We start from the raw sequence: 26,658 nt of genomic DNA, 5'->3' as shown, positions 1-26,658 counted from the left end.
TTTGTAGTTAAAGACAAGTTCTTGTTTTTTCCAGTGATCGTCTAGCTTATTTTTGAAGGAGTTTACATTTAATGCTGATATAACATGTTCGGGCAATTCGTTCCAGATTGACAGTTCTGTTTGAAAAGTAGTTTGTTCTAAGCATATTTGTGGATAGTCTCGAGAATATTTTTTTGGTATGTCCTCTGGCACTTTTCGAAATATTTTATTGTCAACACAACAAGTATAATAACATACATGGTTGTTTTTTTTACATAGAATATCAACAGGCTCAGCCTATATTAGTTCTTTCCTATAGATTTCCAGTTTAATGAACATATGAGTATTATACAAAATTAGTATGAAGTAGGAAAATATTAGAAGTTAATAATTGATATATATAAACAAAGAAAACACATTCTCACTCACTCTCACACTACTATGTACTCATGATGTATTTTCAATTGTTAGAACTTTTATATTAACAAATGAGTATATAGACATAATTATTACTTATAATTTTTAAAGCGTTTACTTTTTTCAGATAAGAACTTGTGTTTGAGAGTATGATTCTATTTAAATCTGTTGCCAAGTCACTGACACCATATAATATAACTTGAAGATTGATACATGAGTGTAAGTTTGTGATTATGTGTACTGACGAGTAAAGTATGTGGTGAGATGTGCCTTTTCTTAAACCTGTTATCCCAGATAGCATGACTACGTTGGGCCAACGTTGGCCCACAGATGTTGACTACGTAGGGCCAATGTTGGCAAACTACGTTGGCCCAATGTAATTTTGCTCATCGGCCCATCGTTGGCCCAACGTGTTGGCCCATCGTTGGACCAACATTGTATGTCAGATAGCCAATGTTGGCCCATCGTTGGACCAACATTGTATGTCAGATTGCCAACGTTGGCCCATCGTTGGTTTCAAGTGTGTATTTCCAACTATTGGTTTCACCTTCATAGGCCCAACATTGGCCCAACGTAACAAACAGTAGATAAAGTGATGCTTATGTGTAATGCTGGCAACATAAAAATTAATCAGTTGTCATATTGGCAAGTGCTTTACAATTTATTTGTATATGATGACAATACAGTGATTAAATGTACATTATTCTCTTTTACAATCAACAGTTTTGAATACTGTATGTTATTGTATCATTATAAAGAGTCAAAACTGATAAATGGTTATCAGATGTTAATTTTAGTTATCTGTCCCAGATCAGTCCTGTTCGGAATTGTCACTAAGCACAGCATTGATAGTTGCAGTAGCTGCCTGTTGTGCCCTTTTTTGTTCATCTCTCCTTTTCCATCGCGATCACAAGCAAATCTGAACCAATCTTTTGCAATTGCTGCAATTTCCGAATCTGTTGCTGTCGCACACAGGCGGTTGTTCTTCCTTACTGTAGCTGTTGGAATAAATAAACAATATATCAAATCTACACAGAATGTAAAAATCAAGCGGCACAGATGGCCTGAATCGCTAACCTGGACATTTCGGTAGTTATGGCATTATGACATTAAAGTAATTTACATTATTATATATAGATTATATATATATGAAATTTTTCAAGTAGTAATAACGACAGTACAGACAAGTATTTTCGAGGCAATCTGCCCCTTTATCAAGAAACAAGGGAATTACAAACGATCTGACATTGAACATGGAACAGCTACACAATTTTTTTAGATAAATATACTTAGTATATATATATGTGTGTGTAAGAAATGAAAAATAAATTCTGAAAACTTTATGACCCCGATATCTAGCAAGCAAAAGTGTACGTACGGTAGTGTACGTACGGCAGGTGGTCTTGTGGAATTAATTAATATACTAAAATTACTTCAGGAATTGAAACATAATTAAAAAGCAAATCATATAGCCTACTTACATTGTCTTTTGATCAAAGAAATGCTCTCTTTCTTCTTCGTGATTAATCCAAATATCTTCTGTGTAAGTCGAAATAGCACTGTACTGTGTACAACCAGTTGAACAGCTCGGACAAGGTCCCTGATAAGAATGTAACATCTGCAGGCAGCTTGACCATCCCTAGTATCAGATGTCACGGTTACCAAGGGAACTGGTCCGACCCTTGCTGTGAGAAGCGCTGACCCAGTTTTGTGGGCAGTAAACATGCATAGATAATGGCATCCTTAAACCGGCCACTAAAATATTTACCAAAACATTTATGTCCTTGTTCCGGTTTTACTACAGTATAAAAGACTTTAATTCATGATTAGTTATTCCCACGCAAACAATACATTTAATTATATAGTGATTTTGAAAAAAAAATCACCATTAAAAAATCTTATGAAGTGTATTTTTAAAAATGGTTGATAATATATATATCAACTTTGATTACAGATAATCACTTTTGTTTGAATTTGTTGTAAACCTGCTTTTGGCTTACAACATCGGGTCAACGTAGGACCAACGTTGGACCAACCTAGGTAATTCAGCACTGAAATGTACTAACAGGGGGCCAATGTTGGGCCAACGTAGTGTTCCCAACTTATCTTCACTTGCTGTCGAGTAAAACAAGTTGTTGTTGGGCCAACGTCGGGCCAACGTTGTATGACCAACGCCAACCATTGGCCAACCGTACAACCATATGCCAACGTTGGCCCAACGTAGTCATGCTATCTGGGATGATCCTTAAGGCTTCTAATTGAACAGATTCAAGTAAATCAGATTCATTTTTTGTACAGTTATCGCAAACTATATCTGCGTATTCTAATATTGGTCTAATGTATGGTATATATATTGTTTTGAGAGTATTTCTATCAACTTTGTATTTCAAAATTCTAAGTATATTCAGTCTTGATGAAGCTTTTTCATAAATATTATAAATATGGTCAGACCAAGTACCTTTTTTGTTAAAAATTAAACCTAAATGTTTATGATAGTCAGATTGAGTTATTGGATGATTATTAAAGAAAATAGTTGGGTGAGGATTAGTATGTTTGCGGGTGACTGTTATTGCAACTGGCACTTTGCGTTCAGCAGCATCCTTCCATAAAATGATACAATTAAAACATTCTTTATCATATATTTCGCTTATCATTTTGTACAGTTCTATCATATCTCTAATTCTTCCGAATGCCAATGTTGGTAGTTTGAATTTTTCCAGCCTCTCACTGTAGGGTCCAGTAATTTAGTGGTAATGCGAGCATTGTGTCCAGATCCTTTTGAAGCTCTGCACTATCGTGCTCGCTTTTTATTATCTTGAATACTTTGGTGTCATCTGCAAAAAGGTACATATCCGACTGAACTGTTCCAGGGAGGTCATTTACAAAGATGACAAACATTAATGGTCCTAGCACTGAGCCTTGAGGAATTCCTGATGTGGCTTCGGTCAAGTCCGAGTCTGCACCATTCACAGTTACTTTTTGTTGTCTACCTTTTAAGAATGTTGCTATCCAAGAGATTATTTGGTTGGAGAAGTTGTATGAATTTAGTTTATTGAGGAGTCTATTGTGTGGAACTGTATCGAATGCCTTCTGGTAATCCATGTAAATACAATCTATAACCTGTCCTTTATCCAGGGCTTCTGTCCATATATCCAAAACCTCCAAAAGCTGAAGACTTGTTGATCTTCCAGATATAAACCCATATTGTTTATCCGAAAAATATTTGTTAGATCTCATGAATTTTGTTTAATGTTCCCTTATTAATGTCTCCAGAATTTCGCATACCACTGATGTTAAACTGACTGGTCTGTAGTTGCCTGCTTCACTTCTATCGCCTTTCTTATGGATAGGACACACTCAGGCTTTTTTCCAATCGTCTGGTAGAGTTCCTGTTGATAGTGACTGATTGAATATTTTTTATTAAAGGCCCTGATAATGACGAGGCAGTATTTTTTAGAAACATTGGATGGAGTTCGTCCAGTACAGGTGACTTTTCCGGTTTTAGGTTAAATACTTTCTCCCTTGTAATATTATGCATCCAGGGCCAGAAATTGTTTATTATACCGAAAAATAATCAGTAATGATGATACTCAAAAATATACTGAAGATATGAAATATCATTTTGATCACAAACCCCTGTGATACCGGTCGCTCAATTGATACGATTCCAAGTCAAGGTGTTATTGACAGTTTCTTTCAGAAACAGTTGACGTGTACATTTGTTGATATTTTCGTGTTATGAGCAATCTTGTTTTGCAGAATTTTATCTATTTCTGCTTATTCGACTGCACGAAAACGTTTGCGTTTCTGTTCGTATGTCATTTGTAAATAACTGGAAGGGAGACAACTCCTCGCAACAGAATGTGGGGGTCGCCACGGGGGCACGCGGTCCAGGGAGATACATGTATGATATTTGTCTCCCTGGCTCACCTGCGTCAGGGAGATATCATGTTTTGTCCCCCTTCCACGTGATGCGTTTCGGCTAATCACAGGCACTGTTATAAACATGAGGTATAATAATCAGATTTGTCATTTCCTCAATAACTTCTCGTTGTTTTAATTGTACATGTATATTCGCTTTCCCTATATCCAGAGACCTATATACTAAAATATAATAATTCTTCCAAGTATTTTGTGGTTTAGATTGTAGATGTAGTTGTAGTTGTAGAGTTGAATAAAGATGAAGTCGTAGAGTTGAGGTTCCTCTGTTTATTGGTGCAGGTGGGTATGTGATGTGTCCGTACGCACACGGCTAAGAGCGACTTTGTCCGTGCAAAGCACGGCCGAAGGACCGACGTGTCCGTGCAGACGGGTAGGAATGACCATAGTTTCAATGGAAGGCTACTCTTTTATAATGATCATGATGTGCATTGGCCGGACAGATAGATTTCCCCTAACTTAATATGGTTATGGGGTTCGTGACCTGAAGTCTACATGTAAACACCACATTAATTATAACTACACAAAGATAATTGGATACAACCAGTATTACATGAACATGGTATAGATAACATCCAAGTTGTTTAGAGAACCGAGGTCTATCTAATTACTGGCAAATTAATTAACATGTGTACATGTAGATATGATTATTTACCAGTTCTAGGTATAATTATATAAACTTCTACTGAACATATTACAGTACAATACTTAGTATATAGGTCTCTGCCTATATCTGATGATACTTTTGTTGATTTATATAATGTTTACTGTTATAATGTAAATCGTATTTATATATTGTATTTCGATCCAACATATTATAGTTAGATTTACTACAGTTTGGTAGGCTAGATATTACAAAAATCTTTAATATTATTGATTCCTCAGACTATTGCAGACAAAGGGCATTTAAGAAAGAAATGTTGCTTATTATTAATAGAGTTAAATATAAGCACGTGCGTCTGCAGCTGGTGAGTATTTATAGACAAAAATATTAGCACTTACTTCTACATTTTGGTGTAGGGGCTAATTTTCTTTAATAGGAAAAAAAATTATTAAACTTTTATGTAAACCTGTCATGTTTTGTGATAATTTCTTTACAGATCAGATTTTATTTACACTCAGACACATGACAATGTGTTACATGAGGTACATTTATAACGAAATTCTTTGACGTGACAGGATGGACAGATATAATATATAAATTATTACACTTTTATAGTTACAAATAGCAGTGAAATGCTGCAGAAACTTATATTGCAATACACATGATATATATGTTTCCTTAATTACCAGTAACAACTTATTAGTATGATAGAGAGGACACATAATATACATGTTGTATAAATCTTTCATAGTCCAAGTCAACACTTTATGATAGATACATATATTACAGCAAAATAATACAATCATTTATACACATACGGTTTGTTAAAGCTTCATAATAAAAGAGATATTTTTTGAAGAAAAATGGACAATCCGTTTAGAACTTGTTTGTTACATACTGACAATAGGCCTTTCATTTTCATCTCATTTGGATTTGTACGAAAATAATTTGGAATATATTTATTTTGCAAATTTTTAACTAGCTCATTTTTACAAGAAAACAGATAGTGATATTCATCTCCAATACTTTTTAAACATAGGTTACATATTCTTTCTTCTTTCGGGATTCTTTGCCATCTACCCGTTTCAATAGGGAATTGCATGTACGTATTTTAGTTATATATAGTCTATTATTTTCTGACAATGCTGTCAAATATTTTTCAAGACCAAATTGAGATTTACATATTGAGTAAAAATCGCCTCTTGAAGAGTTATCTATTTCTGAGAACCACTTTTGGATAAATTGATCTTGGAGTCTCTGTTTCAGTTGATTTTTAAAGAACAATTTATTCATACTAAATCTATTTTCAAAAATAAATGAAAAGCCAGATTCATCATATATGTTTTTAACTTTGTTGATCCATTTAAAGGAAAGAGTTCCGGCGTCATGCAGTTTAATTGCTAATTTTAGTAGAATACTACTAAGTTTATTTTCATAACAAAGAAGACTGTTCCAAAAACGAGCCATTCTAAGTTTAATATTCAGTTCTAGTGGGAAACGACCCAGTTCATCATATACCATAAATGATGGAGTACTTGATCTCACTTTTAGCACTCTTTTGCAAAATTTGAGATGGATTTGTTCCAATGCACGCAAGTTTTCAAATCCCCATACTTCGGATCCGTATAACAAGATTGGTTCAATTACAGTGTCAAAAATATGAAGTTGTATATCAATAGGAATAGCATGATTACGAATTTTTTTATACAATGCATACAATGACTTTTGTGCTTGTTCAATTAATTTATCCCTTGCTTTTGCAAAATTTCCATTATAATTAACTACTACACCAAGATATGAAAAACTATCTACAATTTGTTACATGTAAGTTATCATGAGGTGATTGACATCCTTGTGATTTTACTTCCCAGTCGTGTGTCGCAAGTCATGTCTTCTCTTCAAACAGGACTTAAATATGTTTGCAACCATACTCGGACAATTACGTGTGCTCGACTGCGAGTGGGCTATATTTAATTAGTATACCAACAAACAATTACAAGGTGTGAAGTTACGGTCCACAAGCTCATCACCCCTGTTACAGCACCACAGGTGTATGTGCGTTCATCCGTTCTAATCGGCACGCGCCGATAATTGTTTGTGAGTTGACGCGTATCAATTCAATTCTTTTATTACTTTCGGCCGTACGGCCTATCAGTCACAAGAAAACATTGTACATGAAATACATAAATTACAGCATGGCGTATACAACAGTACATAACATATAGAGAATGAGACATCATAACATCAATGATTGGTTTAGTAATTATTTCTTAATTTACTAGCTTCATGTATATATTTTCCTAGACAACACAGTTCCTTTACATTTTGTACTCTGAATAGCTGGATTAATTTAAAAACAGATGGGTTATTCCAGTAATAACGCTTGATGTACTTTTTCCTTAAATTTTTATAACTATTACATTCAAGAATAAAATGATATTCATCTTCAATTTGTTGTCAATTATTACACATATTACAAAATCGTCTTAATCTTGGAGTATTATTATATATACCAGCTTCAATGGCTAAACAATGTGCAGATAGACGTATCTTAGTAAGACAAATTCTAAATATTTTAGGAATATATTTGGTAAGATAAAAAGGTAATGTTACAATGTCCATAAGATGTTTATATATATGACATTATGTAGATGTTGCTGAGCTTGGTCAAAATTTTTCTGCTTAATAATTGGCAAAATATTGTCGATATAGCTTGCATACATTTGCTGGTTTTCCCACACATAACCAAAACCAAGCGAAAAAAGTTCATTTTTAACAAAAGTTACCCAATTGAAACAATTTCTTGTATAACAATTTCTTAAAAATCCATATGCACGATTTAAAATACAATTTCGTGTAGTAATTAACTTAAACCAGTACTTAATTATCCTTAGTTTCCTGTAATATTGTAGTGGAGAACGACCTAGTTCACAATACACCATCGCATTTGAGGTTGATTTTTTTACATCTTTTGCAAAAATGTGTGTGGACCTTTTCAATGTCAGTATCAGAGATGTATATACCCCGATTAATGTTTTTACAAGACGTTGTATGTAAATTAAGATTAAGCTGGAGTTTTCTCTCTCTCTTTTTTAGAATTTTGTTAATACTATAGGGGATTCATATTTTGTTTAAATTAAACGCATGTTTTACATTTGAATTCAATGAGTTTCGCTTTCCCTACAAGCAATCAGAATTTGTATCGCAAAAATTTGCCTATAAAGAAATTAACCTACACGTAAAATGGCTCATTAAAAGCACCTATATTATATAGCGTGGATTGCGGTAAGAAAACCACTATAGCCAAATGGCCATGCGGTAATTGCAAATTGAACACCGACGAAATTGAAAGCTACTCTTTGAATCTTTTCCCGGGAATTACTGCATTTGTAACCTTTCACGGACAAGTTTTATCAATTTCGGACAATTATCCGAGAGCCCCCAGATGGAGGTACCTTCAAGTGGATTTGCAACGTATCAATTGCTGTTTCAAATCATGTATGAATTGCATTTTCAACTTGTTACTAAAAGTATTAAATTCGAAATCAAAATTGTTATGCATTAAACACTTCTCCCATAAAAGGCTATAAACATGAAGATTGATTTATTTTCAAATTACAATGTAAATACCAAAACGTACATTGTACATTGTATAAACATACAACCTTTATCTATTAGAAAATATAGGTCGATTGATATTAACCAAAAAAATGTTCGCAGTTTATTATACACTGTATATCAGTTTTAAGCCTTAAACAATACGGTGGAAACAAGCATACATAGATCAATTCTTAGTACAGCGATTTAAAACACTGCTATTGTTTATGTGTCAGTGAAACTGTCCCTAACGTAGTCTACGATATTGTGTTACAAAACACAAAACTCCGGGTCTGTGTTGGGGAACTCTACAAGGCAGACAGGTAATTTATAGCAAAGGTTTCTCTACATGAATACATTGCTCTTTCATAAATCATCCTTTCCCTTCAAACTCAACATACTTATAGTCAAACATTTCCTAAAAGTCCAATGAACAGTACATTTTTAATGGTCTCAAAAATGACTTTAAAACAGCGCAATTTCAAGCAGACTCCTAAAAACGTTATATGGTGTATTCTGGTCATGGAAACAATTATACAACTTCAACATACATATGCAGTACAAAAGAGTATCATAAAATATATATCAAAATAGATTTTCACATAATGTCCTCAAGAAAAGATTATATGAAGAGCATTTTACCCAAGTTATATATAAAATAAACAACACTGCCTCTGCAATTTCAATCGATACGCTTGCTATAAAGAGTCAATATGGGCAGTATTCATAGGCGGGATACGTACAGTATTTACAACAGAATGAACATTATCGTTGATACGGTATTTAGGATACAGTATCGTTGGTACAGTATTTAGGATACAGTATTTAGATTATTTATTATTGGTGTTGTATTCATTCTCTATACTGTTGGGGCTTGCCATAGGCCTGATTTTAGACAGGGCCTCTCGCTTGGCTGATACGATGCATCAGATGACCATGATGTCCAGAAAATGAGCCGTTTATTATCGAATTGGTGCTGTTTGGAGATCCCTTTGTCATAATGCAATATTCCTTCACAAATTCCAGCATAGCCATCTCGAATAATACTCAAAATGGGTCACAGCGATTTTGTCATGGCATATATATATATTCGAATTAACATCTTCAATTGCAAAGATGTAGCCTGAATACGTACTCAGACAAATTTTATTTGTAGATTATTTGACTGTAGTGTATACGTCCATGTAATTTTTACATCTGTATATTTGTTGTCTATTCGTCAATTTACTGGCGAGGTGTCTTCGTACTCAGTGGTTTATAACTGCTGTGCGTGCCGTCCGTCTCAATAAGGATCTCGGTAACACTGTCTGACTTTACAGGCGTGGACTTTTTCGGGAATAGATAAATATCAAACGTACAATACAGTGAAACAAACACGTAGAGAGCCGTAATAGTTATGTTAGGGAGGAGATCCTTGTACGTTGTCCCCAGCACCATACTACAACCAATGTAGAACGGACGTGCCATTAGTATGGCGAATATATAATAGATAAGAGTCACAGCTAAAACAGGGTTCACGCGGGTGCACGTGCGGCATAGGTATGGCAAATCGCCTTCCTGACAGGCCGGCAGACATTGCAATTCAGAAAACTTCATTTCTGAAAGAAGAAAATATTATTTGAAAATCTTGCGAAAAGCATCATAGAATATGAACAAGTCATGATGTTATTCTACAAGGTAAATCAACGTGTAATGAAATGCTTGATTTATTTACAGGAGACATTAGAAACTAGGAAGTTTACTCTTACAGACTGCTAGAAATCCCAACCAGTAACCCCCACCAAAAAAATAAACAAGGAACAAAACAAGGAACAAAGCAAAACAAAAATGATCAAAGGAGAACATGCGTTAGCCATATTTGCGGAAAAATCATAATGTAATTTTTATTTTCAAGGGTAATGTCATATTCGTGTTATGTTATATAAATTTGATGATTATCTCTTTTGCTGTACAACTCACCTTTATCACTTGACCTTGCCCTTTGGGAGTAATACAGTATCAAGTACAGGCCCGAAAACGGGAAGTAGATGGCGCCATATTCTAACAAGGTGGAGAGGCCGTCCGAGTAAGGATCGCGTTCACACACAGTAACGTAAAGGAATTCACTCTTCAACTGTAGTGTAGGAAGGTGTTCTTTACTGTCTGAAGAGCCTAACGATTTGAATTTGATAGCTAACGGCACGACAATGGCGGTGTATACTAGTGCTATATTACGAATTAGTTTAGCCTTTTTCGGGGCGAATGTTTTCCTGACTGTCGAGAGACCGACCACCAGCAATGAAATAACAATGGCAACCAAACAAACAAAATAAAAGTCTGCACAACCTTCGTTTCTGACGGTTACATCATCTGTTCTTTGTTTCGCTGTCTGTAGTATATATATCGCGTACAGTTCATGAAGTAAACCACACAGTAGATAGACGATGATGGTTGTACAGTTCTTACATCCGACCCGCACTAGCCGTCCTATAGCGACAATACCAACTCCCAGGGTTAACACTACAATGACAAACTGCCACACACTGAACGCCACTATAACGCGAGCCTCTACAGGATAGAAGTCTGTATCAGGGGTGTTAGACTCGGGCGCCATACTGGTCTGCTTCCCTTGTTGGTTTATGTTCTTCACATTCTCTGAAAAGAAAAGTTATATGATAACATAAGTTGTATTTTATTTTGAATAAACGTACATAATTCCAACACATACTGCATTCAAATGTCCAGCCACAGGGACACGTTACAATAGTAATGTATGTATAAAATATATGGGGGGTCGATATAAACTGTGTTATGTTTATATATTGTTGATATATTGAAACGAAAAATAAACCCAATTAGAAATTCCCCGGTTTACTATGGGAAGCAAAACGTTTATAAAATATAATGGTATATTACGATGGCCGACAAGAGCCTGGCAAAATCAAATGAAAAAACTGTAACACTTTTTTTCATGGTACATTTTTTTCACATCTTTTTGTACCATTGTATGGTACAGAAAGATGTGAAAGCGGAGTTGAAATGAGTCAGTCGCTTTTGTATCTTTTTGTACCAAAAAGCGGCCGAAAACAGCCATGGTACAGAAACATATGAAACGGCCAGTCATAAGGGTTACTGAGTTTGACAAATGACTCCCAGATAAAGCTGTCATCACATAGCCTGCCAATTAGTATCCAGAATGTCTGGCTGCTGGATGATCCAATCGTCATGTATATTGATGTTGGGCCTGCAAAATGGTCAGTTGTCTATTTTAACTTTTAAATTACTTTTCATTTTAAAAATAACGTCTTTAATAATTTTTCCAGTGATGATTTAGTTGTACATACATTGTCAATGTATCTAATCTGCCTCCGTTTTGGGGAAATGGGACCATCAATTTTATTACGTAATAAAAACTTCTCGAGTAAAAGAAACTATAGACACCGATGAGTTTCGTTATTACGCTTTTAGCAGTGAAATATCGAAAATTAATCATTCTATAAAAGTGGAAAATGGAAAAAGTTAAAAGATGATCCGGTATATTTTGCTATGAAAATGTAATAAACAGCATATCTAACAGCATCTTCAATAATACCAAATGTATTTCACTCATGTGACTAATATTTTGATATTTTTCATGAATGCGCAAATATCGAAATATTAGCCCCACTCGTAAAATAAAGTTGGTTTTACAGAAGACATCGAGGAATATATATATTTTGTAAGACTATTAGAGAAATGGTGTAATGTTTTTTCAATCGTTAAATTGTTTATCTCTAAAATAGAAATGACGACATTATACAGGTTTAATTTAATAATTTTTAGCCCCTAAGGTACACCCCAATACTTACACTAAAGTTTCGACTCGATTTGTGTCCTCAGAAGTGATTAATAAACTTTGCGGCTTGTTGTGACGGTGTTATCAAACCTTTTGCTATTCGGGGTCAGCCCTGATCATGGTTTTGGATAACGACATTCCGATGTTCTGATGGTACAGTTTTTTCACATCTTTTTGTACCACGGATGGTACAAAAAGATATGAAAAAACTGACACGTTTTTTTCTTGGTACACTTTTTTCATATCTTTTTGTACCAAAAATGGTACAAAAAGAAATGAAAAAAGTGTAACGCGGTACAAAACCTTTCACATCATTTTGCCGGCTGATACCGGCTATTGGTACATAAACATGTGAATGTCAGCTGTGTTTTTTCCTAAGTAGTTTATAATCTTTCTGTAACACAAGTAGTACAAAATGATTTGAATTTTCACATCTTTTTGTATCATGGTACACTTTTCTATGGTACAAAAAGATATGAAAAAACTGTACCATTGAAAAAAGTGTTACAGTTTTTTCATTTCATTTTGCCAGGCTCTTGTCGGCCATCGTAGTATATAGATAGATAGATAGATAACCACTCTGCCGTCAGTGGAAAAATTCTTGCGGTACCTTTAGTAGCCCCGTCAAATTTGAGATTGATCCAAGGGTAGCCCTCTCAAAATGAATCGATATCAATATGCTGTTTGGTTTGTTTAACGTCCTTTTAACGCTGTATAGTATATGCCACATGAGCTGCAGTGGTTGCACGGATTCTCGTCGGCATTGAATTGATCAGGATATTGACCCTACCCGTGGGTATACGGTTCCATTATTCGCCCAGCACCAACGTCAACTGAGCGACGCTGGAGGGTTCGGCCTATGCCTCATTGTCCTGTCATTTTGTTTATCTCGTGTCATAAATCAATGTTCTATCGGGAAGAGGTAGCATCAACATGAATTTTTACGAAAGTACAGAAAACGTACATGGATGACATTTTCACAGATAACAGAGTGGTTCTCTTTCAATTAGTTCAATATTTTCCGCACAGAAACCTGTCCTGTAGTGTGTTTACAGGGGAGATACCGGTCCTGTACATTAACCTCACAGAAACCTGTCGTGTAGTATGTTTACAGGGCAGACACTGGTCCCGTACATTTACCTCACAGAAACCTGTCCTGTAGTATGTTTACAGGGGAGACACTGGTCCTGTACATTTACCTCACAGAAACCTGTCGTGTTGTATGTTTACAGGGGAGACACTAGTCCTGTACATTTACCTCACAGAAACCTGTCGTGTAGTATGTTTACTGGGGAGACACTGGTCCTGTACATTTACCTAACAGAAACCTGTCGTGTAGTATGTTTACAGGGGAGACACTGGTCCTGTACATTTACCTCACAGAAACCTGTCGTGTAGTATGTTTACAGGGGAGACACTGGTCCTGTACATTTACCTCACAGAAACCTGTCGTGTAGTATGTTTACAGGGGAGACACTGGTCCTGTACATTTACCTCACAGAAACCTGTCGTGTAGTATGTTTACAGGGGGGACACTGGTCCTGTACATTTACCTCACAGAAACCTGTCGTGTTGTAGGTTTACAGGGGAGACACTGGTCCTGTACATTTACCTCACAGAAACCTGTCGTGTTGTATGTTTACAGGGGAGACACTGGTCCTGTACATTTACCTCACAGAAACCTGTCCTGTAGTATGTTTACAGGGCAGACACTGGTCCTGTACATTTACCTCACAGAAACCTGTCGTGTTGTATGTTTACAGGGGAGACACTGGTCCTGTACATTTACCTCACAGAAACCTGTCGTGTAGTATGTTTACAGGGCAGACACTGGTCCTGTACATTTACCTCACAGAAACCTGTCCTGTTGTATGTTTACAGGGGAGACACTAGTCCTGTACATTTACCTCACAGAAACCTGTCGTGTAGTATGTTTACTGGGGAGACACTGGTCCTGTACATTTACCTAACAGAAACCTGTCCTGTTGTATGTTTACCGGGGAGACACTGGTCCTGTACATTTACCTCACAGAAACCTGTCGTGTTGTATGTTTACAGGGGAGACACTGGTCCTGTACATTTACCTCACAGAAACCTGTCCTGTAGTATGTTTACAGGGGAGACACTGGTCCTGTACATTTACCTCACAGAAACCTGTCGTGTTGTATGTTTACAGGGGAGACACTGGTCCTGTACATTTACCTAACAGAAACCTGTCGTGTAGTATGTTTACAGGGGAGACACTAGTCCTGTACATTTACCTCACAGAAACCTGTCCTGTAGTATGTTTACAGGGGAGACACTGGTCCTGTACATTTACCTCACAGAAACCTGTCGTGTAGTATGTTTACAGGGCAGACACTGGTCCTGTACATTTACCTCACAGAAACCTGTCGTGTTGTATGTTTACAGGGGAGACACTGGTCCTGTACATTTACCTCACAGAAACCTGTCGTGTTGTATGTTTACAGGGGAGATACTGGTCCCCGACAATAAACTCACAGAAACCTGTCGTGTAGTATGTTTACAGGGGAGACACTGGTTCTGTACATTTACCTCACAGAAACCTGTCGTGTAGTATGTTTACAGGGGAGACACTGGTCCTGTACATTTACCTCACAGAAACCTGTCGTGTAGTATGTTTACAGGGGAGACACTGGTTCTGTACATTTACCTCACAGAAACCTGTCGTGTTGTATGTTTACAGGGGAGACACTGGTCCTGTACATTTACCTCACAGAAACCTGTCGTGTAGTATGTTTACAGGGGAGACACTGGTCCTGTACATTTACCTCACAGAAACCTGTCGTGTAGTATGTTTACAGGGGAGACACTGGTTCTGTACATTTACCTCACAGAAACCTGTCGTGTAGTATGTTTACAGGGGAGACACTGGTCCTGTACATTTAACTCACAGAAACCTGTCCTGTAGTATGTTTACAGGGGAGACACTGGTCCTGTACATTTACCTCACAGAAACCTGTCGTGTTGTATGTTTACAGGGGAGACACTGGTCCTGTACATTTACCTCACAGAAACCTGTCGTGTAGTATGTTTACAGGGGGGACACTGGTCCTGTACAATTACCTCACAGAAACCTGTCGTGTTGTATGTTTACAGGGGAGACACTGGTCCTGTACATTTACCTCACAGAAACCTGTCGTGTTGTATGTTTACAGGGGAGACACTGGTCCTGTACATTTACCTCACAGAAACCTGTCCTGTAGTATGTTTACAGGGGAGACACTGGTCCTGTACATTTACCTCACAGAAACCTGTCGTGTTGTATGTTTACAGGGGAGACACTGGTCCTGTACATTTACCTCACAGAAACCTGTCGTGTAGTATGTTTACAGGGGAGACACTGGTCCTGTACAATTACCTCACAGAAACCTGTCCTGTAGTATGTTTACAGGGGAGACACTGGTCCTGTACATTTACCTCACAGAAACCTGTCGTGTTGTATGTTTACAGGGGAGACACTGGTCCTGTACATTTACCGCACAGAAACCTGTCGTGTTGTATGTTTACAGGGGAGACACTGGTCCTGTACATTTACCGCACAGAAACCTGTCGTGTTGTATGTTTACAGGGGAGACACTGGTCCTGTACATTTACCTCACAGAAACCTGTCGTGTAGTATGTTTACAGGGGAGACACTGGTCCTGTACATTTACCTCACAGAAACCTGTCGTGTAGTATGTTTACAGGGGAGACACTGGTCCTGTACATTTAACTCACAGAAACCTGTCCTGTAGTATGTTTACAGGGGAGACACTGGTCCTGTACATTTACCTCACAGAAACCTGTCGTGTTGTATGTTTACAGGGGAGACACTGGTCCTGTACATTTACCTCACAGAAACCTGTCGTGTTGTATGTTTACAGGGGAGACACTGGTCCTGTACATTTACCTCACAGAAACCTGTCGTGTAGTAGGTTTACAGGGGAGACACTGGTCCTGTACATTTACCTCACAGAAACCTGTCGTGTAGTATGTTTACAGGGGAGACACTGGTCCTGTACATTTACCTCACAGAAACCTGTCCTGTTGTATGTTTACAGGGGAGACACTGGTCCTGTACATTTACCTCACAGAAACCTGTCGTGTTGTATGTTTACAGGGGAGACACTGGTCCTGTACATTTACCTCACAGAAACCTGTCGTGTAGTATGTTTACAGGGGAGACACTGGTCCTGTACAATTACCTCACAGAAACCTGTCCTGTAGTATGTTTACAGGGGAGACACTGGTCCTGTACATTTACCTCACAGAAACCTGTCGTGTTGTATGTTTACAGGGGAGACACTGGTCCTGTACATTTACCTCACAGAAACCTGTCGTGTAGTATGTTTACAGGGGAGACAATGGTCCCGTACATTTACCTCACAGAAACCTGTCGTGTAGTATGTTTACAGGGGAGACACTGGTCCGGTACATTTACCTCACAGAAACCTGTCGTGTAGTATGTTTACAGGGGAGACACTGGTCCGGTACATTTACCTCACAGAAACCTGTCGGGTTGTATGTTTACAGGGGAGACACTGGTCCGGTACATTTACCTCACAGAAACCTGTCGTGTAGTATGTTTACAGGGGAGACACTGGTCCTGTACATTTACCTCACAGAAACCTGTCGTGTAGTATGTTTACCGGGGAGACACTGGTCCTGTACATTTACCTCACAGAAACCTGTCGTGTTGTATGTTTACAGGGGAGACACTAGTCCTGTACATTTACCTCACAGAAACCTGTCGTGTTGTATGTTTACAGGGGAGACACTGGTCCTCGACAATTACCTCACAGAAATCTGTCGTGTTGTATGTTTACAGGGGAGACACTAGTCCTGTATATTTACCTCACAGAAACCTGTCGTGTTGTATGTTTACAGGGGAGACACTAGTCCTGTACATTTACTTCACAGAAACCTGTCGTGTTGTATGTTTACAGGGGAGACACTGGTCCTGTACATTTACCTCACAGAAACCTGTCGTGTAGTATGTTTACAGGGGGGACACTGGTCCTGTACATTTACCTCACAGAAACCTGTCGTGTAGTATGTTTACAGGGGAGACACTGGTCCTGTACATTTACCTCACAGAAACCTGTCGTGTTGTATGTTTACTGGGGAGACACTGGTCCTGTACATTTACCTCACAGAAACCTGTCGTGTTGTATGTTTACAGGGGAGACACTGGTCCTGTACATTTACCTCACAGAAACCTGTCGTGTTGTATGTTTACAGGGGAGACACTGGTCCTGTACATTTACCTCACAGAAACCTGTCGTGTAGTATGTTTACAGGGAGACACTGGTCCTGTACATTTACCTCACAGAAACCTGTCCTGTAGTATGTTTACAGGGGAGACACTGGTCCTGTACATTTACCTCACAGAAACCTGTCGTGTAGTATGTTTACCGGGGAGACACTGGTCCTGTACATTTACCTCACAGAAACCTGTCGTGTAGTATGTTTACAGGGGAGACACTGGTCCTGTACATTTACCTCACAGAAACCTGTCGTGTTGTATGTTTACAGGGGAGACACTGGTCCTGTACATTTACCTCACAGAAACCTGTCGTGTTGTATGTTTACAGGGGAGACACTGGTCCTGTACATTTACCTCACAGAAACCTGTCGTGTAGTATGTTTACAGGGGAGACACTGGTCCTGTACATTTACCTCACAGAAACCTGTCGTGTTGTATGTTTACAGGGGAGACACTGGTCCTGTACATTTACCTCACAGAAACCTGTCGTGTAGTATGTTTACAGGGGGGACACTGGTCCTGTACATTTACCTCACAGAAACCTGTCGTGTTGTAGGTTTACAGGGGAGACACTGGTCCTGTACATTTAACTCACAGAAACCTGTCGTGTAGTATGTTTACAGGGGAGACACTGGTCCTGTACATTTAACTCACAGAAACCTGTCGTGTAGTATGTTTACAGGGGAGACACTGGTCCTGTACATTTACCTCACAGAAACCTGTCCTGTAGTATGTTTACAGGGGAGACACTGGTCCTGTACATTTACCTCACAGAAACCTGTCCTGTAGTATGTTTACAGGGGAGACACTGGTCCTGTACATTTACCTCACAGAAACCTGTCGTGTAGTATGTTTACAGGGGAGACACTGGTCCTGTACATTTACCTCACAGAAACCTGTCCTGTAGTATGTTTACAGGGGAGACACTGGTCCTGTACATTTACCTCACAGAAACCTGTCGTGTAGTATGTTTACAGGGGAGACACTGGTCCCCGACAATTACCTCACAGAAACCTGTCGTGTAGTATGTTTACAGGGGAGACACTGGTCCTGTACATTTACCTCACAGAAACCTGTCGTGTAGTATGTTTACAGGGGAGACACTGGTCCTGTACATTTACCTCACAGAAACCTGTCGTGTAGTATGTTTACAGGGGAGACACTGGTCCTGTACATTAACCTCACAGAAACCTGTCGTGTAGTATGTTTACCGGGGAGACACTGGTCCTGTACATTTACCTCACAGAAACCTGTCGTGTTGTATGTTTACAGGGGAGACACTGGTCCTGTACATTTACCTCACAGAAACCTGTCCTGTAGTATGTTTACAGGGGAGACACTGGTCCTGTACATTTACCTCACAGAAACCTGTCGTGTTGTATGTTTACAGGGGAGACACTGGTCCTGTACATTTACCTCACAGAAACCTGTCGTGTAGTATGTTTACAGGGGAGACACTGGTCCTGTACATTTACCTCACAGAAACCTGTCGTGTTGTATGTTTACAGGGGAGACACTGGTCCTGTACATTTACCTCACAGAAACCTGTCGTGTAGTATGTTTACAGGGGGGACACTGGTCCTGTACATTTACCTCACAGAAACCTGTCGTGTTGTAGGTTTACAGGGGAGACACTGGTCCTGTACATTTAACTCACAGAAACCTGTCGTGTAGTATGTTTACAGGGGAGACACTGGTCCTGTACATTTAACTCACAGAAACCTGTCCTGTAGTATGTTTACAGGGGAGACACTGGTCCTGTACATTTACCTCACAGAAACCTGTCCTGTAGTATGTTTACAGGGGAGACACTGGTCCTGTACATTTACCTCACAGAAACCTGTCCTGTAGTATGTTTACAGGGGAGACACTGGTCCTGTACATTTACCTCACAGAAACCTGTCGTGTAGTATGTTTACAGGGGAGACACTGGTCCTGTACATTTACCTCACAGAAACCTGTCCTGTAGTATGTTTACAGGGGAGACACTGGTCCTGTACATTTACCTCACAGAAACCTGTCGTGTAGTATGTTTACAGGGGAGACACTGGTCCCCGACAATTACCTCACAGAAACCTGTCGTGTAGTATGTTTACAGGGGAGACACTGGTCCTGTACATTTACCTCACAGAAACCTGTCGTGTAGTATGTTTACAGGGGAGACACTGGTCCTGTACATTTACCTCACAGAAACCTGTCGTGTAGTATGTTTACAGGGGAGACACTGGTCCTGTACATTAACCTCACAGAAACCTGTCGTGTAGTATGTTTACCGGGGAGACACTGGTCCTGTACATTTACCTCACAGAAACCTGTCGTGTTGTATGTTTACAGGGGAGACACTGGTCCTGTACATTTACCTCACAGAAACCTGTCCTGTAGTATGTTTACAGGGGAGACACTGGTCCTGTACATTTACCTCACAGAAACCTGTCGTGTTGTATGTTTACAGGGGAGACACTGGTCCTGTACATTTACCTCACAGAAACCTGTCGTGTAGTATGTTTACAGGGGAGACACTGGTCCTGTACAATTACCTCACAGAAACCTGTCCTGTAGTATGTTTACAGGGGAGACACTGGTCCTGTACATTTACCTCACAGAAACCTGTCGTGTTGTATGTTTACAGGGGAGACACTGGTCCTGTACATTTACCTCACAGAAACCTGTCGTGTAGTATGTTTACAGGGGAGACAATGGTCCCGTACATTTACCTCACAGAAACCTGTCGTGTAGTATGTTTACAGGGGAGACACTGGTCCGGTACATTTACCTCACAGAAACCTGTCGTGTAGTATGTTTACAGGGGAGACACTGGTCCGGTACATTTACCTCACAGAAACCTGTCGGGTTGTATGTTTACAGGGGAGACACTGGTCCGGTACATTTACCTCACAGAAACCTGTCGTGTAGTATGTTTACAGGGGAGACACTGGTCCTGTACATTTACCTCACAGAAACCTGTCGTGTAGTATGTTTACCGGGGAGACACTGGTCCTGTACATTTACCTCACAGAAACCTGTCGTGTTGTATGTTTACAGGGGAGACACTAGTCCTGTACATTTACCTCACAGAAACCTGTCGTGTTGTATGTTTACAGGGGAGACACTGGTCCTCGACAATTACCTCACAGAAATCTGTCGTGTTGTATGTTTACAGGGGAGACACTAGTCCTGTATATTTACCTCACAGAAACCTGTCGTGTTGTATGTTTACAGGGGAGACACTAGTCCTGTACATTTACCTCACAGAAACCTGTCGTGTTGTATGTTTACAGGGGAGACACTGGTCCTGTACATTTACCTCACAGAAACCTGTCGTGTAGTATGTTTACAGGGGGGACACTGGTCCTGTACATTTACCTCACAGAAACCTGTCGTGTTGTATGTTTACAGGGGAGACACTGGTCCTGTACATTTACCTCACAGAAACCTGTCGTGTAGTATGTTTACAGGGGAGACACTGGTCCTGTACATTTACATTGTACCTCACAGAAACCTGTCGTGTAGTATGTTTACAGGGGAGACACTGGTCCTGTACATTTACCTCACAGAAACCTGTCGTGTAGTAGGTTTACAGGGGAGACACTGGTCCTGTACATTTACCTCACAGAAACCTGTCGTGTAGTATGTTTACAGGGCAGACACTGGTCCTGTACATTTACCTCACAGAAACCTGTCGTGTTGTATGTTTACAGGGGAGACACTGGTCCTGTACATTTACCTCACAGAAACCTGTCGTGTAGTATGTTTACAGGGAGACACTGGTCCTGTACATTTACCTCACAGAAACCTGTCGTGTTGTATGTTTACAGGGGAGACACTGGTCCCGTACATTTACCTCACAGAAACCTGTCGTGTTGTATGTTTACAGGGGAGACACTGGTCCTGTACATTTACCTCACAGAAACCTGTCCTGTAGTATGTTTACCGGGGAGACACTGGTCCTGTACATTTACCTCACAGAAACCTGTCGTGTTGTATGTTTACAGGGGAGACACTAGTCCTGTACATTTACCTCACAGAAACCTGTCGTGTTGTATGTTTACAGGGGAGACACTGGTCCTCGACAATTACCTCACAGAAATCTGTCGTGTTGTATGTTTACAGGGGAGACACTAGTCCTGTATATTTACCTCACAGAAACCTGTCGTGTTGTATGTTTACAGGGGAGACACTAGTCCTGTACATTTACCTCACAGAAACCTGTCGTGTTGTATGTTTACAGGGGAGAAACTGGTCCTGTACATTTACCTCACAGAAACCTGTCGTGTAGTAGGTTTACAGGGGAGACACTGGTCCTGTACATTTACCTCACAGAAACCTGTCCTGTAGTATATTTACAGGGGAGACACTGGTCCTGTACATCAACCTCACAGAAACCTGTCGTGTTGTATGTTTACAGGGGAGACACTGGTCCTGTACATTTACCTCACAGAAACCTGTCGTGTTGTATGTTTACAGGGGAGACACAGGTCCTGTACATTTACCTCACAGAAACCTGTCGTGTTGTATGTTTACAGGGGAGACACTGGTCCTGTACATTTACCTCACAGAAACCTGTCGTGTTGTATGTTTACAGGGAGACACTGGTCCTGTACATTTACCTCACAGAAACCTGTCCTGTAGTATGTTTACAGGGCAGACACAGGTCCTGTACATTTACCTCACAGAAACCTGTCGTGTTGTATGTTTACAGGGGAGACACTGGTCCTGTACATTTACCTCACAGAAACCTGTCGTGTAGTATGTTTACAGGGGAGACACTGGTCCGGTACATTTACCTCACAGAAACCTGTCGTGTAGTATGTTTACAGGGGGGACACTGGTCCTGTACATTTACCTCACAGAAACCTGTCGTGTTGTATGTTTACAGGGGAGACACTGGTCCTGTACATTTACCTCACAGAAACCTGTCGTGTAGTATGTTTACAGGGGAGACACTGGTCCTGTACATTTACCTCACAGAAACCTGTCGTGTTGTATGTTTACAGGGGAGACACTGGTCCTGTACATTTAACTCACAGAAACCTGTCCTGTAGTATGTTTACAGGGCAGACACTGGTCCTGTACATTTACCTCACAGAAACCTGTCGTGTAGTATGTTTACAGGGAGACACCGATCCTGTACATTTACCTCACAGAAACCTGTCGTGTAGTATGTTTACAGGGGAGACACTGGTCCTGTACATTTACCTCACAGAAACCTGTCGTGTAGTATGTTTACAGGGGAGACAATGGTCCCGTACATTTACCTCACAGAAACCTGTCGTGTAGTATGTTTACAGGGGAGACACTGGTCCCGTACATTTACCTCACAAAAACCTGTCCTGTAGTATATTTACAGGGGAGACACTGGTCCTGTACATTTACCGCACAGAAACCTGTCCTGTAGTATGTTTACAGGGGAGACACTGGTCCTGTACATTTACCTCACAGAAACCTGTCGTGTAGTATGTTTACAGGGGAGACATCGGTCCTGTACATTTACCTCACAGAAACCTGTCGTGTTGTATGTTTACAGGGGAGACACTGGTCCTGTACATTTACCTCACAGAAACCTGTCGTGTAGTATGTTTACAGGGGAGACATCGGTCCTGTACATTTACCTCACAGAAACCTGTCGTGTTGTATGTTTACAGGGGAGACACTGGTCCCGTACATTTACCTCACAGAAACCTGTCCTGTAGTATGTTTACAGGGGAGACACTGGTCCTGTACATTTACCTCACAGAAACCTGTCGTGTAGTATGTTTACAGGGGAGACACTGGTCCTGTACATTTACCTCACAGAAACCTGTCGTGTAGTATGTTTACAGGGGAGACACTGGTCCTGTACATTTACCTCACAGAAACCTGTCGTGTTGTATGTTTACAGGGGAGACACTGGTCCTGTACATTTACCTCACAGAAACCTGTCGTGTTGTATGTTTACAGGGGAGACACTGGTCCTGTACATTTACCGCACAGAAACCTGTCCTGTAGTATATTTACAGGGGAGACACTGGTCCTGTACATTTACCGCACAGAAACCTGTCGTGTTGTATGTTTACAGGGGAGACACTGGTCCTGTACATTTACCTCACAGAAACCTGTCGTGTTGTATGTTTACAGGGGAGACACTGGTCCTGTACATTTACATCACAGAAACCTGTCGTGTAGTATGTTTACAGGGGAGACACTGGTCCTGTACATTTACATCACAGAAACCTGTCGTGTAGTATGTTTACAGGGGAGACACTGGTCCTGTACAATTACCTCACAGAAACCTGTCGTGTAGTATGTTTACAGGGAGACACTGGTCCTGTACCTGTACGTTGACAATACTCTCCGCATTTGTTTACTCCTTTGGCCTGGTGTTAAAAACTGATGCAGTACACTATTATTAATATGGACGATCGATTGTCTCGGTTTAAAGTGTTTAACTTTTACTTTAGAATCCTACATAGGTACTGTAGTATCTATCACACCGTAGTAATAACATCTACATCAAATAAAGAGGACCGAGTTATACCCTATACTTACATAAAATATGGCGGACCGCCTCACCACACTTGTATGTATACAGCTGTCAGTCCACCACGTTATATTGATAAATTGAAATATGGCCGACACCAAACACGACTTGGTATTGATTGACAAACTAATGACAGCTTACCTGGTCAGGTGTTGCTGACCTATGTAGAATATTATCGGTCACTGTCGGCTGAAGCAGGTTGTTCAAAAATCAATGTTCTATACGGGTAGACCTGATCTGTGACACAAGCTACACTGTGTTTATTACACTGTATGTAAAGTCCGGTTACGCTCTATCAACCAGCTGTATAGCCGCTAGGGTATATTCCGGGTGTAACTGGTAATAAGGTAAATTGCTATATATAGATAACATTAACAGTAGCTCAATAACGGAGCCACCTCACCTGTAAGCACCCTATATAGCTTGGCGTTATATCCGTTTATTTTTATCAGTCGTATCAGTCATCGGCCTTTTATCTAAGCTCTTCTGGACCTCCTTGATTTTGTTTATCCACACTCCCATAGAGCTCCTTGATTTTGTTTATCCACACTCCATATAGAGCTCCTTGATTTTGTTTATCCACACTCCCATAGAGCTCCTTGATTTTGTTTATCCACACTCCATATAGAGCTCCTTGATTTTGTTTATCCACACTCCCATAGAGCTCCTTGATTTTGTTTATCCACACTCCATATAGAGCTCCTTGATTTTGTTTATCCACACTCCCATAGAGCTCCTTGATTTTGTTTATCCACACTCCCATAGAGCTCATTGATTTTGTTTATCCACACTCCCATAGAGCTCCTTGATTTTGTTTATCCACACTCCCATAGAGCTCCTTGATTTTGTTTATCCACACTCCCATAGAGCTCCTTGATTCTGTTTATCCACACTCCCATAGAGCTCCTTGATTTCTTTTCCTAAAAGTGTTTTCCTATAATGTCCCACAGTCTGCATTTTTCAGCATTTTATTTATTGTCGATTAATAAGAAATGTACGTGTAGTATGCAACGAAATGTCACCCTTATCTACATCATCTTTATTGCCGGTGTAACGTTGAAAATGAACCCCCTTTGGAAATTGACCCTGGATCAGTTTTCAACGCTGAATTTAGACACTGAAAGTGAAAATGTCAATTCTCAACGGATGGTCTCTGGGAAACTGATCATTGAAAATTTACTGTTCTGATATGAAATGCATGGGTTCTTTTGTAAAAACTTTCTCCCTGTAAGCGCCCTCTTCTGAGTAGGTATTGGAATTATCTCCCAATCCATCGCCCTATGGTCATGTCTTGTAAGTCCGTTCACATGTTTTGTTCCGACGGATCATTTTGTTTCAGACACTCACATGCCATATCCCTGCCAACAAATAGTCCACATGGTGAACACCAATACCAGAATGATAACATACCATAGCTATACTTAGGTAATTTAGGCTTAATAAAGAACTCATTTTTAATCAATCAGTGACGAATTAAATCAAGATTATATTGATACCAGTCATTTTACTGATGTTTTACTTGGAACTATGCAGCCATTTTTTTTCTAAGAAACTCGTCCAATAATAAAACTGGTGAGCCCCCTAGTTCATTAGATCAGCCCGGGTTTAATTACCATGTTACAGCTCTACGTAAACAATATTTAAAATTGAAAGAAAAAAGTTAAAAGAAAGACTACGAACTAATGGAAGTAAGTTAAAGAGACAATATTTCAGCGCCGAAGGTAAACATTGTTTTGAAAAAAAAAAATCAAAATAAGATGAGAATAATAATGATAAAAGATTTGCCAAATCGTTTTCATAAGCATGGTAGATGTATACTGAATAAATATTCATTATTCCCGACTGTTGTAAAATACATGAACAGTTAAATGGACGACAGTATGAACTATTCTGCACGCGGCGTTACTGATACTTTAATGTAGAAAAACATGAGTCGTCAGTAAAGGGATATACCAAATAAAGAGGTATTCTAGTATACAGAAAACAGAAATAGGTTATCGGGGATGTAATGTAGAGAGACAGGAGTCGTCAGTAAAGGGACCAAATAAAGAGGTATTCTAGTATACAGAAAACAGAAATAGGTTATCGGGGATGTAATGTAGAGAGACAGGAGTCGTCAGTAAAGGGACCAAATAAAGAGGTATTCTAGTATACAGAAAACAGAAATAGGTTATCGGGGATGTAATGTAGAGACAGGAGTCGTCAGTAAAGGGACCAAATAAAGAGGTGTTCTAGTATACAGAAAACAGAAATAGGTTATCGGGGATGTAATGTAGAGAGACAGGAGTCGTCAGTAAAGGGACCAAATAAAGAGGTGTTCTAGTATACAGAAAACAGAAATAGGTTATCGGGGTTAAGGTCCTCTTTATCCCATTTACTAATTGGTTGGCAACTGGTTAGCTTCTTTAGGTTAAATGTTGACCTTTTAAGCCATCTGTGCCTATACGTATCTGCCCCTAGCATACAACATATTGATAAGAATGGTCCGTTGATAGATATCTAATTTTAAATATTCATATTCT

The 26,658-nt window shown here is 39.4% G+C and overlaps 2 protein-coding genes across 3 annotated transcripts; both read right to left on the bottom strand.

Annotated features, from left to right (window-relative positions):
* Window positions 1-689: 689 nt before the first annotated feature.
* On the bottom strand, window positions 690-2,183 carry LOC117318600. The gene is made up of 2 exons (XM_033873564.1): window positions 1,878-2,183; window positions 690-1,394 (listed from the first exon to the last, which is right to left on the bottom strand). Exons 1-2 carry the CDS (start codon window positions 2,119-2,121, stop codon window positions 1,177-1,179), a joined length of 462 nt encoding a protein of 153 aa, XP_033729455.1. The 5' UTR covers window positions 2,122-2,183; the 3' UTR covers window positions 690-1,176.
* Window positions 2,184-6,764: 4,581 nt separating this feature from the next.
* On the bottom strand, window positions 6,765-24,451 carry LOC117318605. 2 transcript variants are annotated; one of them, XM_033873567.1, is made up of 3 exons: window positions 24,278-24,451; window positions 10,496-11,170; window positions 6,765-10,134 (listed from the first exon to the last, which is right to left on the bottom strand). In XM_033873567.1, the coding sequence occupies exons 2-3, from the start codon at window positions 11,127-11,129 to the stop codon at window positions 9,761-9,763; spliced, it is 1,008 nt and encodes a 335-aa protein (XP_033729458.1). In that variant the 5' UTR covers window positions 11,130-11,170; window positions 24,278-24,451; the 3' UTR covers window positions 6,765-9,760. The 2 variants fall into 2 exon arrangements, with proteins under 2 accessions (XP_033729458.1, XP_033729459.1); XM_033873568.1 differs by lacking the exon at window positions 24,278-24,451 and adding an exon at window positions 24,145-24,243.
* Window positions 24,452-26,658: the final 2,207 nt, after the last annotated feature.

Source organism: Pecten maximus, unplaced genomic scaffold, assembly GCF_902652985.1.
Source record: "Pecten maximus unplaced genomic scaffold, xPecMax1.1, whole genome shotgun sequence".
NCBI classification, from domain to species: Eukaryota; Metazoa; Mollusca; class Bivalvia; order Pectinida; family Pectinidae; genus Pecten; species Pecten maximus.
The sequence above is the reverse complement of the archived record's forward strand: the minus strand, read 5'-3'. Positions and strand labels throughout refer to the sequence as shown.